Source organism: Acomys russatus, chromosome 31, assembly GCF_903995435.1.
Source record: "Acomys russatus chromosome 31, mAcoRus1.1, whole genome shotgun sequence".
In the NCBI taxonomy this organism is placed as follows: Eukaryota; Metazoa; Chordata; class Mammalia; order Rodentia; family Muridae; genus Acomys; species Acomys russatus.
This window is the reverse complement of record NC_067167.1, coordinates 4,148,474-4,164,615: the sequence shown is the minus strand read 5'-3', so window position 1 is coordinate 4,164,615 and position 16,142 is coordinate 4,148,474. Positions and strand designations below refer to the sequence as shown.

General features: G+C 54.4%; 1 protein-coding gene across 7 annotated transcripts in view; it reads left to right on the top strand.

The window, feature by feature from the left end:
- Safb2 (scaffold attachment factor B2) overlaps window positions 1–16,142 on the top strand; it is a 23,395-nt gene extending 7,253 nt beyond the window's left edge. For 3 of the 7 annotated variants that reach the window (XM_051172809.1, XM_051172811.1, XM_051172815.1), the window contains 17 exons: window positions 434–496; window positions 1,435–1,462; window positions 2,286–2,955; window positions 3,367–3,416; window positions 4,089–4,189; window positions 6,513–6,662; window positions 6,744–6,853; window positions 9,157–9,284; window positions 10,752–10,843; window positions 12,195–12,334; window positions 12,576–12,866; window positions 13,204–13,341; window positions 14,011–14,053; window positions 14,574–14,704; window positions 15,540–15,652; window positions 15,733–15,799; window positions 15,968–16,142. In XM_051172809.1, the coding sequence (XP_051028766.1) occupies window positions 434–496; window positions 1,435–1,462; window positions 2,286–2,955; window positions 3,367–3,416; window positions 4,089–4,189; window positions 6,513–6,662; window positions 6,744–6,853; window positions 9,157–9,284; window positions 10,752–10,843; window positions 12,195–12,334; window positions 12,576–12,866; window positions 13,204–13,341; window positions 14,011–14,053; window positions 14,574–14,704; window positions 15,540–15,652; window positions 15,733–15,799; window positions 15,968–16,142 (2,490 nt within the window). The remainder of the gene's footprint in view (window positions 1–433; window positions 497–1,434; window positions 1,463–2,285; window positions 2,956–3,366; window positions 3,417–4,088; window positions 4,190–6,512; window positions 6,663–6,743; window positions 6,854–9,156; window positions 9,285–10,751; window positions 10,844–12,194; window positions 12,335–12,575; window positions 12,867–13,203; window positions 13,342–14,010; window positions 14,054–14,573; window positions 14,705–15,539; window positions 15,653–15,732; window positions 15,800–15,967) is intronic. The other 4 variants (XM_051172810.1, XM_051172812.1, XM_051172813.1 and 1 more) reach the window with 3 other exon arrangements.

The following is a 16,142-nucleotide window of genomic DNA, read 5'->3' as shown; positions in this document are numbered from 1 at the left end:
GCTTGGTGGCTCACACCTTTATTCCCAGCACTCAGGGAGGCAGAGGCAGGTGGGTCGCTATGAGTTCAAGGGCAGCCTGGTCTACAGAGTGAGTCCAGGACAGTCAAGGCTACACAGAGAAACCCGTCTTTAAAAGAAAAGAAAAGAAAAAGATGAAGAAGCACTGGAGCTGAAGTGGCGCCTGGTGGGGGGTGAGTCTTTTGTACTTAGAAATGGCCAGCAAAGTTGGTGTCCTTGCTCAGCTAGCACATACTCGCCAACTGCCATTAGCCTCAGCCTAGAGTGAAGGGCAGCTGTGTTGTCCTCGGCTGAGCAGCCACAGGGATGAGTGCCGTAGAGGAGCAGGTGTAGGTTGTGTCAGAAGCTGTGAGGTGCAGGCTGAAGTGGTCACAGCTCTGGCCTCCACAAAGTCATGGTTTGATTCATTTTCCAGGTCCATGAAGATGTCTCCAGGAAGACTCTAGAAGCTTCCACGTCAGACCTTAAAGTAACTCTGGTGAGTGGGTGTCTCCCTGTGACTCTGCAGCGTAGGAGACGCTGATTTTCCAGAAGAAAGTGTGTGTGTGTGTGTGTGCGCGCGCGTGTGTGCGCTCGCGCGCGCACACGCATGAATGAGCACGCACTGTTCACTCTGTGGCAGTTGCCTGAGGGACAATTAAGGCAACAGATATACCTTGGCTTACAGTTCCAGGGGTTTTAGTCCAACGTCAGGACTGTATGTCCTGCTGTATGTCTGAGAGGAGGCAGGATTCCATGCAGTGGGAAATGTGCCAAGGAAGCTTCTTCCCTAACCAGCACCTTCCTGTTGTGTGTTCACATCCACCAAAGGAGGGAGACGTTGATGGGGCCAGAGCCCTGTAACCTAGTGACCTCCAACCTTACAGTGTGGTAGAGATGTGGTACGGAGCCTACATTTGGAGGCTGGCACATGGGTTGTAGAGGTTCTGTGAGGTGGGGCTGTGATCAGGACCAGAGGGCCAGGCAGCTGAACTCTGTAATTACCTGGAAGGTTCCCAGAGAAACCGAGGCTTGGAGTTAGTGTAGCTGAGTTCAAGGATGAACTTGGTGTGGTTATGGCCCTTCAGCAGTAAGGGGTGGAACTTCTGGGGTGCAGGTGTCAGTGCTGAGGACTATCAGGTCCCAGGCCTGTGCGGGGTGTGGCCGATGTCCTGAATGAGAGCAGGCAGGCTTCCTTAAATCCCAAGCTCATTGGAGGAAGGCGAGATGCCCCCTGCCTTGCCCTTCTTTCTGTCTTTGCCAAGTGGGTGTTTGGTGGAGTTGTGTTCAGTCTCAGGCCTGGTGCGCAGGAGCTTCTTAAAGGTGTGGCTTTCATCTGGGAAGCACCTGAGTGGCTGAGGCCCTGTGGCAGATCTGTGCCTGGGATCCGTGGCTGTGCTGTTTGGAGTGATGTCTGTCCTGTTCTCTCTCCAACAGGCTGATGAAGGAGCCCCCTTGGAACCAGGTACTGCTGAGACAGGAACAACAGTGCAGCTTGGCGCCCTGCTGCTCGAGCTTAAGTCCTGTCTGTTGTTGAGCTGTTATGGTTTCGTAAATCACCCCAGTGGTGAACCGTCCCAATCACGCAGGATCAGAGATTGGAAACCCACTGTATCACCAGATCTGTGCGTGTGCTGTGGTAGCCCAAGGGCAGCCTTGGGGGCAGATGCGCTACTTGCATCAGGCCATGCAGAATGGCTGTAAGTGGCCACCGGGTAAGGCTGCGTGTCCACACACAAGACAGATCTTGTGATACCATGCCAAGCCAAAATCATGGGGTTGAGGCAGGCTGAGGCTGTGATAGGGAACTTACCCCAGAAGCCATTGAAGCCAGAAGACAAGTGGGTCTCTGCCAAGATGGACTGCCGCGTTTCCGAAGGTGAAGAGCGGCTCCAGTAACCCTGGACTCTGGTGCTGGCCATGATGTATCAAGCTGGGAGCAGCAAGCTCCTCAGTTAACGGTGACTGCTGTGGCTTCAGCATCGTGGACATTGGGAAGGAGTCAGAAGATACAGGCATGACGGAACCTGAAGAAAGCTGTGGAAGCTGCACCATGGTTGTAGGGTAGAAGTATCGGGGGGCCCAGCCTCTGCCCTTAGTGCAGGCTGGGGGCGCCATGGCCGTGGGCGCAGGTAGGGTGCAGGCGCTGTGTAGCGGGTTTTCCAATCTCTGTGTAGCCAGCAGTTCTGTCAGTGTGAGCAGGGCCGCCGAGCCCGAGCCGCAGTTGTGATTGCTTTATTTCCCTGGTGATTAAACCTTGTGCCATTCTATTCCTGTTAAATCCGTAGAAAATGAGAAAATACTCGACATTTTGGGGGAAACTTGTAAATCTGAGCCAGTAAAAGAAGAAGGTTCGGAGCTGGAGCAGCCCTTTGCCCAGGCCACGAGTAGCGTGGGGCCAGACAGGAAGCTGGCGGAGGAAGAGGACCTATTTGAGAGCTGCAGCCACCCGGAAGAGGAGGAGGAGGAAGAAGAGCAGGAAGAGGAGGAAGAGGAGGAGGGAGATTTAGCTTTGGCCTGCAGCAGTGAGTCTGATTCTCCAAGCGCTCAGTGTCAGTGGAGCGAGGCAGACGCCCCGTTAGCGGTAGTGAAAAGGGAGCCGGCGGAGGCGCCGGAAGGAGGTGGAGGTATCCTGCAGAGGCGGAGGCGAAAGCGCAAGCGTAAGCGCAGGAGGAAGAAGAAGAACCAGGCACAGGCCGAAGCCCTGGGCACAGGTGGAGGCGCCGGGATGGACTGCGAGCCTGTAGGGCTAGAGGAGCCAGTTGAACAGAGTAGCACGGCTGCCCAGCTCTCGGAGGCCACCAGCCAGGAGCTGGTGCAAGCGCCCACGGCAGCCCTGAGCCCTGAGCCCCAAGATAGCAAAGACGACGTGAAGAAGTTTGCTTTTGACGCTTGTAATGACGTCTCTGCGGCTCCTAAAGAGTCCTCAGCCAGTGAGGGCGCTGATCAGAAAATGAGGTTTGTTGATTCTCAGTCCTAGACCAGACGCTATCTCCTTTCATTGTCACTAGCGACACACACGAGCTGTTTAGAGCCTGCAGTCGGCAGCCACGCTGCCCAGCTAGCTCCTTCAGGCAGCTCCATGTCTCTCTGTGTATATTTAACGGGTGATTGGTTTTCCCTTACTCAACCTGCCGTGGTTGGGTTCTTAAATTGATGACCGGTACCTCCAGCTAAACTGAATTGCTCTGTAGGGATCTGACATTGTATTTTGTAGTCAGATTTTCCAACATAAACTCACAAAAGGTGTCTTGACAGTTTAATTTGAGACTAATTCCCTGGTAGGTATTCAGTTTTAGCACATTCATACTCTGGAATAAGTTCACTTCAGCCTTTCTGTGTCGCAGTAACACTCGTTTTTGTCTCTAGCTCTGTTAAGGAAGAACAGGATATAAAGCCAGTCATTAAAGATGAGAAAGGTAGGCCTCCCTTGGCCATGTTACCATGTGGTGACCCAGGGATGGGGTGGGCTGCAGGCTGCTACGGAGGCCAATTTTTCTTGTGCATGGCACTTCCTGAACCACTGTCGGGGTTATGGGTGAGTGAGAGAGTGAGTGTGTGTGTGTGTGTGTGTGTGTGTGTGTGTTGTCTTCTGTCTTGTGCCCAGTGTGTGTGTGTGGGGGGGGTGTCTTCGATTTTGTGCCCAGTGTGTGTGTGTGGTCTTGTCTTGTGCCCAGACTAGAATACCTGCTCTGTGAATGGCAAGGCACCTGCAAGACCCCTTGAGCCATCTAAGCGTGGTGGCACACTCCTATAATCCCAGCATTCTGGAAGGCTGGGGCAGGCTTGGTCTACAAAGTGAGTCCAGGACAGCCAGGGCCGAGGACTCTGGTTTATCCTCAGAGCCATGTAGAAAGCTGCACATTAGTGTCCCCGCAACCCCAGTGCTGGAGAGGCAGGCAGAGGAGATAGCCTGAGCGTCACTGGCCTACCAGTTGAACCTAACCTGGGAGCTGCATGCTCACTGGACTATGTCTCAGAAATGAGGGAGCCAATTATTTGGGGAAGACCCCTGCCCTCGGCTCTCGGCACGGGGAGTCTTTCAGCTTCTGCCCCATGTGGATAGGGCACTGATGACCTCCTCTCTCCAGGCCGTGCCAGCTGTAGCTCGGGAAGGAACCTGTGGGTCAGCGGGCTGTCCTCCACCACACGCGCTACTGACCTCAAGAGCCTCTTCAGCAAACATGGGAAGGTAGGGCCCCCACATCTGCCTGCTGCCAAGGTGGGACCTTGGGAGAACATCCAGTTTCCTAGCTTTAGTGTCCACGTGCTCAGATGTCGATGTTTTCTCCTCTTCACTCTGGAGATTTCTCCTAGGGCTGAATGCGTGCTTGGGAAGTGCCCTGTCACTGACTAGACCCACCATCTTGGTTTGTGGCCCGGAACTCAGTCAGAGTTCCCCTGCTGTATTGTACCAAGTTCTCACGGTTGAACTATCTTTCTCCTTCCACATGTGGGACAGCTGTTTTGACAGGCTTGTGCCACTGCTCGAGGGCTAGCAGTCCGAGCTGTAAAAGTCCCAGCGGGCAGCATAGTTAGAGGCCAGCCTGCACTTGCTTCTGCTTAGAGCACCCAGGCTCCAGTAGAGAGGTGGCTCACTCACTCTTACCTCTTCTCAGGGCCATGTGAGGACAGCTCCCGCTGACAGGCCCCTGAGGGTCTAAAGCCAGCAGCACAGCACAGTTGTGCGCCAGTGATTAAGCTGTAGGCCTCCCTGTCCTTCCCTGGAGCTTCTTGGAAACTTGAGCAGAAGACTGGGCCTGCTTTTTCACTAGTGCAGTGCACACGCTTAAGAGCTTCTCTCAGATACTTGGGGACTGACGAAGACTACCGTGCGGTAGCTGGGTCTGAGCACTGGGACGCAGCATGCTGGCCTGGTGCCTGGGCATGAGTGTGGTCACTGGTGCAGGCAGAGGCACCTGTCCCACTCTCATCACCCGTCATACCGACTGCAGGCAGTGTTAGAAGACAGGCCTAGAAGCCACAGTTAGATTTTGGTGTGTGTGGCTGCTACCCTCCACGCCCTGTGTGCTATGCAGGCTTAGCCTATGTTCTGGCACTGCACACCGCAGAGGCTTGAGAGTCAGGGAGTGTGTGTGTCTGCGTAAGAACAGCAGGGCTGAAGGCCAGGTATCGTATCAGTAGTCAAGGGTGTTCCCAAGGCTTAGGCCAGGTGCACGTCCAGGCACACTTGAGTGTGAGAGGCCACGTGTGTTCCAGGACCCCTGCTTCTATCCATTAGATGCTTGGTGCCTGGGCTTCTGGGGACAACATGCTGCCCTTCCTCTCTGACTTGGGTACCAGGGTACTATGCCCCCAGTCCCTGTCTGTCTGTCTAAAGTCCAAGCCTTTTGGTGCACCTGTCCCTCTCCTGTTTGATTTTCTTGGTGCTGTTGAGCACGTGAGTATGTGTATGCATGTGAGGTCCCGTGTGCTGAGTGCGGCCCCAGTTTCACAAAGCGCAGGCTAATGCCAGTTCCTACAGCTTTGCCATTTTCACTTTAGCACTTAATGCTTGGTGTGAAAAAAAGCACAGGTGACTGGCAGGGCCTTCACTTCTGAGGAGGCTGCCCTGTTCATCCGTGGACAGACCTGTCTGTGTAGCTGGGGCACGTGGCTTGTCTTTGTTCCTCAGCTGCCCACGGCCTTTTTCTCCCAGCTTTTCAGGTTCTTCTTCCTCCCTAGCGTGCAGCGCTTTCAGAGCACATTGGGTTTTCTGGGCTCTGCGTTCCCTGCTCCTGTCTTTGGGGATTCACATTCTGAACCCTTGGCCGCTGATGGATTTCATGGGGCTGAGGCAGGCACTAATTCTGTGGCCCCAGGCTGCTGCCACACTCCTAGTCCTTCCTCACCTCCCCAGGCCTGGTTCCTGTCTTCCAGTTTTTGTTTCATTCTGGTGGATTTTCTTGAACTTTCTTCTGTGTTCTCTACTATGTGATGCTAGTCAGTGTCTTTTGGGGTTCTGGTAGTTTGGAGGATCACTACACATTCCTGACATGCTGGGCCGCTTCTTGCCTGAGCAGATTCTGGCATCCCTCAGGTTTGTCCCATGTCACCTGTGTCTGGTCACAATGCACCCCTGTCCCTGTGGGCAGGTATACCAGGATCAGGGTACTGCCATCCAGCTTAGAGACTGCATTTTCTTAGCTTACTTGTAACCTGCCTCAGTTTCCCTTCCCTGTTGTGCAGTGGCTACCGCCTTCACTAGAAGGCTTGGCACAGAAGCTGGGGCCTGGCGGGGGTCAGGAGCTGCTGAGCAGGCAGGCACCTTTGACTGTGTAGGGTCTGACTAGGCTCCGAATCTGTCCATGTGATGTTTACTAGCTACTGTGTACTGTGTTTGTCACCATGAGAGCTACTGTGCTCTGATAAATGAAGGCTCAATCGACTAGCCAGAGCTGAGTGCAGAGGACAGCAGCAGTTGTGGCTATCTGCTGCTTGATCCTTAATAAGCCCTGTGGTCCTGTTACAAAAGCCAAGTGTGTCCTTACGCCAGTGTGCTCTTTTCCTTGGAGGTCATCGGGGCGAAGGTGGTCACCAACGCCCGCAGTCCTGGGGCTCGGTGCTATGGATTTGTGACCATGTCCACGTCAGATGAGGCTACCAAATGCATCAGCCACCTACATAGAACCGAACTGCATGGGAGGATGATCTCTGTGGAGAAGGTGAGGTTCCTGCCGTAGTCACTGCTAGCAATAGCAGGGCTGTGTCCCCCCCAAAGTCACCACCACCCCGTTGCCTTCTAGGCCAAAAACGAACCCTATGGGAAGAAGTCGACAGACAGGAGAGCTTGTGACCAGAAGGAGAAGGTGCCAGGGCTGGACAGGCCTCACCCTGTGGAGATCAAGACGGAGAAGTACAGTGACGTGGCGGCCCTGTCCCTTGGAGTCCCAGTGCCCTTCCAAACCCCACTTCCTAGCTAGTAGCCATGGGACAGTGCAGTCCCTAGTAAGAGCCCAAAGCCAGACAGCTGGGCAGCCTCCCATCAGGCTTTGGTAGCGCAGCCTTGTGATCAGCCTTGACCTCCTGGCCGTGAGAACGTCCCAGACCTTCAAGGGCTTCCTGGGCTGACTCACAGCTGTCCACCAGCTTCCCCAGCTTGCAGCCCACTTGCCACAGTACTGTTACCTAACAGATGTCAGGCATTTCTATGTTCATGAAAATGTTAAAAGTCTCCCAGCGTGCCGTGCATCCCCAATGTACCCTGGGATGCCATAGCACCTTGCTTTTGCCAAAGGACATGGCATATGTTTTTAGCAGAAACAGGCACAGAACTAGAGGCCTGGCAAATGCCTAACAGCTTCCATTGTCACTGTTGAGAGGGCTCTGTGCTGTTGGGTGTTACTGGGTAGTGTCCATGCAGGTGGGGCTGGGCTTCCAGAGATACACTGAAGCTTTCCGTCCACACCCTGGGGACTAGGCTGGCCTCAGAGTGCTTACTGTCCCTACAGTCCCACGATGAGGATGGCAGCAACGAGCTAAAGACTGAGAAAGTGGGCTACACTGGGATTATGCATCATGCCATGAGGGCAGCTTGTCCTCTGTCTTTCACATGTGCACTGTAGGTACACCCACGCACAGAAGCCCTGTGTGGACGAGGCAGCCTCTGGGGAAGCACCCAGCAGCCTAGGTGAGCCAGGACTCACTCCAGGGGCTCCTGCCTGTAGCTGTGTGGCCAGCCATGGCAGGTTGCAAGCCTGTGGTCTGCTGGTAGGAGAGCATTAAGAGACTTATTCTAGTGGTGCCATCTTGGGGCATGGTAACAGAACAGTGGGTTTTTTCTGTCAATGAAAGGATTAAAAGTGTGTTACCAAAAATCTTGGCGAGTCCCAGCAGAGCTATTAGATGATATCTGGGAAATTAGGGTCCCCTCTTGGGGCTCTGAATCTCATTAATAACAAATTTAAGAGTACATGAATGCAAGCCTAAAGGTGGTATACTAGGGTCTAAAGAGAGAAACCAGGGCAGGATCACTGGAGACTGTAGCTGCCGAGAGGAAGGATGGAGAAAGAATAAAGGCTCCCAGGGCAGTGTGGAGTGGAAAGCAAATTATGCTCTGCTCAGCCCCTGAAAAGGCACGTGAGAAGAATCAGCAATGCGCTTTTCTGTGGCAGGCCTACAGGAAAGGGGCAGTCGGAGGCCACCCTCCAGCACCCCACAGGGCCAGTGCTTCTGAGAAGGAAGAGAGGGCCATACCTAAGTAAACACTGTGTGCATGCTGTGTAGGAATATAGAAACTAGCTGGGTGGCTGTTGTGGCCCACGCCTGTAATCCCAGCACTTTTGGAGACAGCACAGGCAGATCTCTGAGTTCGAGGCCAAGCTGGTCTACAAAGTGAGTCTAGGACAGCCAAGGCTACAAAGAAACCCCAACTCTGTCTTGAAAAAACAAAAAACCAAGAATCTAGAAACTATAAGGCGATCATGCTAGGCTGAGCTTGCTCCCTGTGCTGGCTTCCTGGGCTCTCTGTCTCTGCCCTGCTTGTTAGCGTTAGCGTGGGAGTCAGTTAGTTTGTGTTGGTTTATTTTGAGGTTGTGTCTCACCTTGTGGCCTAAACTGGCACAGAACTCAATCCTCCTGTTGCAGTCTCCCGAAAACTAGAGAAACAAGCTTAACCACTACACCTAATTGGAACTATTTTTCTGTAAAAGTATTTTTAAAGTGGGCAAGGTGGCCCCGCTGCTAAGGTGCTTGCCAAACCTGATGGAGTTTGATTACCAGAATCTACATGGTAGAAAGAACCAGTTTCTGCTAGTTGTCCTCTGTCTTCCACATGTGCACTGTGGATACACCCCCAACAGAAGCAAAATAAGTAATTTAGCTGGGAATGTTGCTCATTGGGAGAGCACTTGCCTAGCAAGCCCTGAGTTCCGTCCCTAGCACCATGGAGAACCAGGTATGATGGCACATGCCTGTCATCCCGGCATCAAGAGATAGAGACAGGAGAATCGAGTTTGGGCTAGCATGAGCTGTATGAGTCTCTGGCTTAGCTGAGGGGCTGGGACCCAGTAGCACTCTAGCCCTGCTGCTTCCAGCTTCTTAGGCTGCCAAAGAGGACCAGGAGTGGTGCCAGGCCTTGGATCCTCCCCTTCACTGGTGGGTAGGGATGGTGGCCTCAGTGGAGACCACTGGGAGACGACAGCTAACTGTTTTCAACAGAACTGTGATCAAGAAGGAAGAGAAACTGGAAAGAAAGGAGGAGAAAAGGCCGGAAGACATTAAAAAGGAGAAAGATCAGGATGAGCTCACTCCGGGAGCTGCCAGTCGATCTCAAGTCACCAAATCAGGTGAGCCTTGGGTGCTGATGGCAGAGATGAGGATGTCATGGACAGGAGGCAGCAAGTGGCAAAACATGCCACTTGACTGGGTGGATTTGTCATGTGTGAGCAACAGCTGCAGAGCAGGCCTAGTGTGCCCTATCACAGAATCGCAGCATCAGGTGTGCATCAGGCTAACGTGCAGTCTGGAGGTAGGCACTGCACACACAGGAGGAGCAGCACAGCAGAAGGCAGGCCCGAGCTCAGGGCTAGTAATGGCTGGACACAGGGCTTTGTGTGCAGTCCAGTTTCTTCAGGTCCCTGTTCTGTCTGGGCATGGTAAATAACTCTATAGAACACTCAGGGTACAAGGCAGGAGGGGCACCTTGGCAAACCTGTTTCAAAATGAAGAAAAAGCTCATATCACAACCCAGCTCCTGCTAAGATGTCTATCTTTGTGAATTTGCTTGTGGGGTGTGCGTGTGGGTGTCTATCTTTCCCTCTGTCGTCCATGTCCGCCCAAAGTAGACTCAGCAGGTTGCTCCTCTTGTGGCTCTCACCCAGGTGATGACACAGGGCCTTCTGCTGTCACTGAGCTCATGTTGCAACTAGTATTTGTGCAGTTCTTGGGTTCTGCGATCCAGTTCTCAAGGCCAGTGTCGCGCTATCTCCCTAGCCCCAGTCCTTGTGTTTCTCCCGTGCTCTTTGCTTCTCTTTTATAGTGACTAGTTGTATTCCCACTCTCAAGTTTGTCCGGGGCTCTCTGTTCTATTCTCTGTTGAATTCAGTGCCTTCCTTTTCCTAACATTGAAAAGAGCCCTGTTGTACCACCTGGCTCCTCACCAGCAGCTTGAGACACTATGCTCAACCACAAAAGCTAATAATTTAAAATAAAACTAAAGCCAGGCGGTGTGGGCACACACCTTTAATCCCAGCACTCAGGAGGCAGAGGCAGGTGCATCGCTGTGAGTTCGAGGCCAGCCTGGTCTACAAAGCGAGTCCAGGATAGGAAGGGCTAAACAGAGAAACCCTATCTTGAAAAAACAAAAACAAAAAAAGAACTAAAATTACTGGGCATCTTTAACTCCAGCACTTGTGAGGCAGAGGCAGGCAGTTCTCTCTTGAGTTTGAGACAGCCTGGTCTACAGAGTGAGTTCCAGGACAGCCAGGGCTGCACAGAGAAACGGTGTCTGAAAAAAAAGAAAAGAAATTATAGCTTCTTGGTGTGGTGAACCTCCCCAGAATTCACCACAGTCCCAGTGTTTACAGCCTAGGCCTGCATGCAGAGATGCCCAGCCAGCTCCTTTGGACAAATGGAACAGCCCTGCCGCCCACACACTGAGGAAGCATGCATCCCCTTTGCTGGGCAATACACCCATAAGGCCACACTTGTGGTTTGCAAGACAGAAACAGCACTGAAGATTGCAGAGGGCGATGAACACAAAGCTGAGCTGTAGAGTGCCCACGTGCTCATGGCTGCCTGTGGTTTCCCTGCAGGAAGCAGAGGCACGGAGCGTACAGTCGTGATGGACAAGTCCAAGGGCGAGCCCGTCATCAGTGTGAAGGCCACAAGCAGGTCAAAGGACAGAGTAAGCATTGACGGGCAGGGCTGGGACAGCAGCTCCCAGCCTCAGTTATCTGGGAAGCACCCTAGCTGCCGTTTTCTGTCCAGCTCTACCCACTTCTAGTAGAGGGCCTGAGGCATGGACGGCCTTGGCAGTGATGGGCCTGTCTAGCTTGGTCTAATCTGATGATGTCATATTTGTTTCTGCTGTTGGCCTTGTGCTAAATTGTACCCAAAGGAAAGTAGGGCTTTGTCCTTGACAGCATGAGGGTTGTGTGTGGGCCTCCCCATGACTCTTCATTCTAGAAACTTCTGCACAAAAGAGCCAGGCTGCAGCTAAGCACAGTGGTGCATGCCTGTAATCCCAGCATTCCAGGAGGCAGAGGCAGGCAAATCTGTTGAATTCGAGGCCAGCCTGGTCTACAAATCAAGTCCGGGACAGCCAAGGCTACACAGAAAAACCATGTCTCAAAAAAAACAAAAAAAGAGCCAGGCTGCACAGCTGTGTGCTCCACCGGGCACTGGCCCAGGGCTGGAGTGCAGCTGGTGATGCTCTGTTCCCACGCGGCAGGAGAAGAATGTGAGTGCTTGGCCTCTTAGAGCTCCCGGGGCTGTGTGGCCTAGTGGGCCATGGTGGGAAAGCATCAGCCAGGCAGAAAACTCGGCACACTGGAGCAGCATGATGGCAGAGCTCCAGAGTGCATGCCTCGGCTTCATTCATTCACACGCATTTGCACCTCCTGTGGAGCAGTGTGTGGGTGCCCTGGAGCTCCAGTTAGAATTGTGAGCCGCCCTCCCAGGTCCTCAGAATCTAGAGTTTTCTGATTATCCCAAAGTAGAAGTGCCACTTCCTGGTCTGTGAGGCTTTGGCCAACCCTGACTTCCACAAACACCCCCACCATGAAAGTCAGACACTACACTACGACCAGCTCTGGAGGTCTCATCTCCTATAAAAGCCAGAGGAACAGAAGAGTCTTGGTCTGAGCATGAGGTGCAGCCTCCCTTCTCCCTGGAGAGAGTGGCTTGGCTCTGCTCTGATGTTTGGGTTTTAAGCAGGGGCTTTGCTATCTCTGTACCCTAGGCTGGCCTTGGAATTCGAGTCCTGCTGCTATGCCCTCACATGCTGATGTGACTGGCGCCTGTCCCCAAACAACTCCAAGGTTCAGAATAGGCTGAATTCAGATGTATTTGGGTGTCTGTCACTGCTTTGTAGTGAAAATTGAAAAGCCTGGTACTCAGGAGCTGGGCGGGCAGGGTGACATGTGCCAGGCTGGCTGCAGAAGCTCATGGTGAGACCCTGGCCTTCTGCACTGTGCTGTGTGGCTGCTGTCAGAGCCACAGCACCCACTCACTTCTGACTGAGTTGTTCTGGTCAGCAGAGCTCCAAAAGTCAAGAGCGCAAGTCAGAGGGCAGGGAGAAGAGAGATATCCTGTCCTTTGACAAGATCAAGGAGCAGCGGGAGCGAGAACGCCAGAGGCAGCGGGAGCGGGAGATCCGAGAGACTGAGCGGCGACGGTAAGCAGAGGTGCTGCCATTAACCTGCCTTGGTCCTGTCTGCTTGCAAGTGGTTCCTGGCACCACCAGAGGGTATATGGGGCAGTGACCCTCAGAGCCGGAGAGTGTTCCTGACAGTGAGCCGAGGCCCTGGCTGGGCGTGGACCTTTTGCCTCTGTGGACCCCTGGTAGAGAGGCCAGAGGCTAAGCAGGGCCAACACTGCAGCCTGGGGCAGGTCAACAGACAGTCACATATGTGCAGGGAGCGGGAGCAGCGGGAGCGGGAACAGCGACTGGACGCCTTCCAGGAGCGGCGTGAGAAGGCACGCTTGCAGCGGGAGCGGCTGCAGCTCCAGTGCCAGCGGCAGCGGCTAGAGCGCGAAAGGCTAGAGCGGGAGCGCCTGGAGCGTGAACGCATGCGAGTAGAGCGGGAAAGGCGCAAGGAGCAGCAGCGCATTATGCGTGAGCGTGAGGAGCTGCGGAGGCAGCAAGAGCAGCTTCGCGCTGAGCAGGAGCGGCGGGCACTGCGCAGGCCCTACGACCTGGATGCCAGGTGAGTGCTGTGGACAGGCATGTGGAGCTGATTCTTGGCCAGCTCTATGTTGCCCAGCCACCCTGCCTGGTATTTTGTGCTCATGAGCCGTGAAAAGCCACAAGAGGGCAAGATGCTGCTGGCTCTCAGCCAAGCAGATAGTCGCTGCAGACATGCTGAGGAAGCCTGTAATTCCCGTCCCTTTTGCACAGTCCCAGGGGAGAGACATGGGGATCCAGTGCTGTTGGTGACAGTCAGCTCAGAGCCTGCCACCATCCTTTGGTGACAGCACCCTTGGCGACTGTGGGATGCTGCTGCCACCACTTTGAACTAAGTATTCTTGCAAAATGCAAACCAGGAGAGAGGATGGCTACTGGCCTGAAGGGAAACGCGCAGCCATGGAGGACAGGTACCGAGACTTCCCCCGACCGGATCACCGCTTCCATGACTTCGACCACCGGGAGCGTGGCCATTACCAGGAGCATGTCATAGACAGGTGAGCACCCTGCCCTGCTCCCAAGCAGCATCTAGGTGCATGGCAGGTGTTCTTTATGAAAAACTCATTGCTCCCTGCGACCTCCACAGGACAGCTACAGGTGGCACTGGGAAACACCAGGCCAAATACTAGGTGGGCCCACACAGGCACCCAATGGCCCACCCTCAGTGTCCACATGGTGGGTGGCTCAGCTGTCCTGAGTACCAAGGTGCCCTGTGCCTCCCAGCAGATCCTCGGTTGGTTGGGCAGGGCTGCCTGGCCTAGATACTCTAGAGGGGGAAGCAGGCTGTAAGGGGTGAGGGATCGCTGACTCCTGGGCCTGCTCCCCACCTTCCACACTGTAGTCCCCTTTCCTGGGGCCTAGTTGGGGCTGCTCCTCAGACTGTGTTCTAAACTATCTTAACCCTGTGCATTGGTGGGGATGCCTGGCAAAGCCTGTCTGGAGCAGCTCCTCTGGGTAGCCACTCTCCATCTCTGGCTCCATAGAGACTTGCTGACCTGGCTCCTACCGCCAGGGGAAAGCCTTCCACTCACCATTGCCATCACTGGTGCTGTGTCCTAGCATACACAGCTAGTGCTTGGTGGGAGCCATCCTTATTCCCAAGGGAGACTTCTGCCTCCACCCCACCCACCGCATGCTACTACACAAGTGCCCTATTCCCTTTGCAGGAGGGACGGGTCCAGACCAGGGATGGAGGAACGGGATGGACAGGTGAGAGTGGCCACCTGTGGCTCTTGCTGTAGGGTGAGGGAGGGACACCTGCTCCATTCTAAGTTTCACTCAATAGAGAGTGTCAGCTCAATCAATACTTGCTGGGGCATTTGGTGTCTTTGCTCTGGGGACCTGCATTGCAATGGTAACTTTGCAGCCCCATGGGGAGTTGGGCCCAGGCTTTTACCCCTCTGAGCTAGCTGTGTGCTGGTGCTGATGCTGGGGTCATGACAGTGTACTGTGTCCCCAAGTCTCCAAAGAGGAGGTGGGGTTCTGCAGGATGGGCTTGAGTCAGGACACCACTTTGGAAATGGCTCACCCTCTGAGTGTCCCCAGAGCATGTTTTGTCATCACCTTCTTACCTCTCAGGAAGAGACCCCTGGTGGTGTATACGCCCCTGCAGAGCCCCTCACAGATACATCTGCTGCCTGGCCTTGCAGCACATCTAGGGGACACGGGGTTTAGCTCATGGGAGTGCATGGGCCCCAGAGAAGACACCCCATCTCTCCTGCACCTGCAGTACTACCTAGATGACCACCACGGCCATGGAGGGCTCCTTGAGCACCATGGTTGGGACTCCCGAGATGGCTGGCGTGGCTATAGCTGTGACAAGAAGTTAAACGAAGACCAAGGGCTGCCTCCTCCCCCCAGGTAAGTGTTGTATTAAGAGGAGCTTGAGATGGGCTTCTGGGGTGTACATGGAGGGACCCTCCTGGCAGTGACCCTCCCTCAGGTGCAACCTATCTGGAATGTCTTCCTCCATCTGCTGTCCCTGGATGTGCCACAGGGGTCATGATGGCAGGTGTGTGGGCTTTGTCCAGTAGAAACACTCAGGGTTCAGTGGTCGGAGGTAGAGCACAGGCTGTCTTCACACAGTCCTCCTGCCTCACCTCCCCAGCACTTTCCTGCCTCACTGCAGCACACTGTGCTGACAGTCCCTAACTGGAGCCTATGTCAGTGTACTTTGATCTGGAAAAGCCCATACCACCAGCAGCCTCCCCCTCATCCATCCAGATCTTGCACCCACAAATCCACCACTGTGGCTTTGCAAGCACATATCAAGGAACTGTGGCACATACACATACACACACTCGTGACCCTTTTACATGCGTACATGTATCCCAGTGAGATCGCTCCATTTTGTGGTGTGGTTGGGGTGGTGCTCTTCTCTACTGCTGTGGACACTCACATCAGGCTGTAAAGCGAGGTGTTCCGTGCTCCCTCTCAGCGGTGAGCCATTGTTACCAGCACATGCTGCCCATGTGCCTGTGTCCGCAGGTTCCTACATAGGGGCAGGTGCGAGTGTGAGCCACTGTGGGACTGCCTTCGGGGCAACCATGGTCCTTTCCCTGCTGGTGGGTGGTGTCCTCATTGCCCACCCCTGGCTACAGTCTCATCTTTGAAGATGTCCTAGAGTTGGGCTCACATCTTGATAATGTTGGGAAGCTTATGGGGACAGCCATGTTTCACCTTCTGTTTGGCAAAGGGTCAACCGAGAATGGGCAGAGCACAACTCACGGCTGGAGGAGCAGCAGGTTCCCGCCTGGCACGGTGCTGTGGACACAAACATGACGGGCCATGAGCACATACGGTGGCGAGGTACCAAGGGGCTGCAAGGAGTCGGTGAGCACCAAGCTTAGAATGCAGGCAGAATCCCCAGAGCCATCTCTCTTCTGCAGGTGCTGAGCGGGGCATAACAGGACCTGGGCATGGGCATGTGGCAGCAGGCCGCGGTGGCATGGCTGGGTAAGGTTTCAATGTCTGCCACTGTCTCCCTCCTTCCTCTTCCCTTTCCTCTTCGTGTCTGCACCCTGGCTGGGCCAGCATTCCCTGTGAACTGTATAGGACCCTGTCCTCTGAGTTGGCACCTTGTCACCAGTCATGGCCCTTGCAAACCATCTGCCTTTGTTCTAGGCAAGGCAGCTTTGCACACGGTGGACATTCCCAGGGTCATGTGGTGCCCAGTGGTGGACTAGAAGGTGGTGGCGTGACGAGCCAGGACCAGGGTGGCCGAGTCCCCCATCCCCACCCTCACCCTCATCCTCACCCCCACTCCCACTCTCACCCCCATTTCACCCGCCGCTACTGA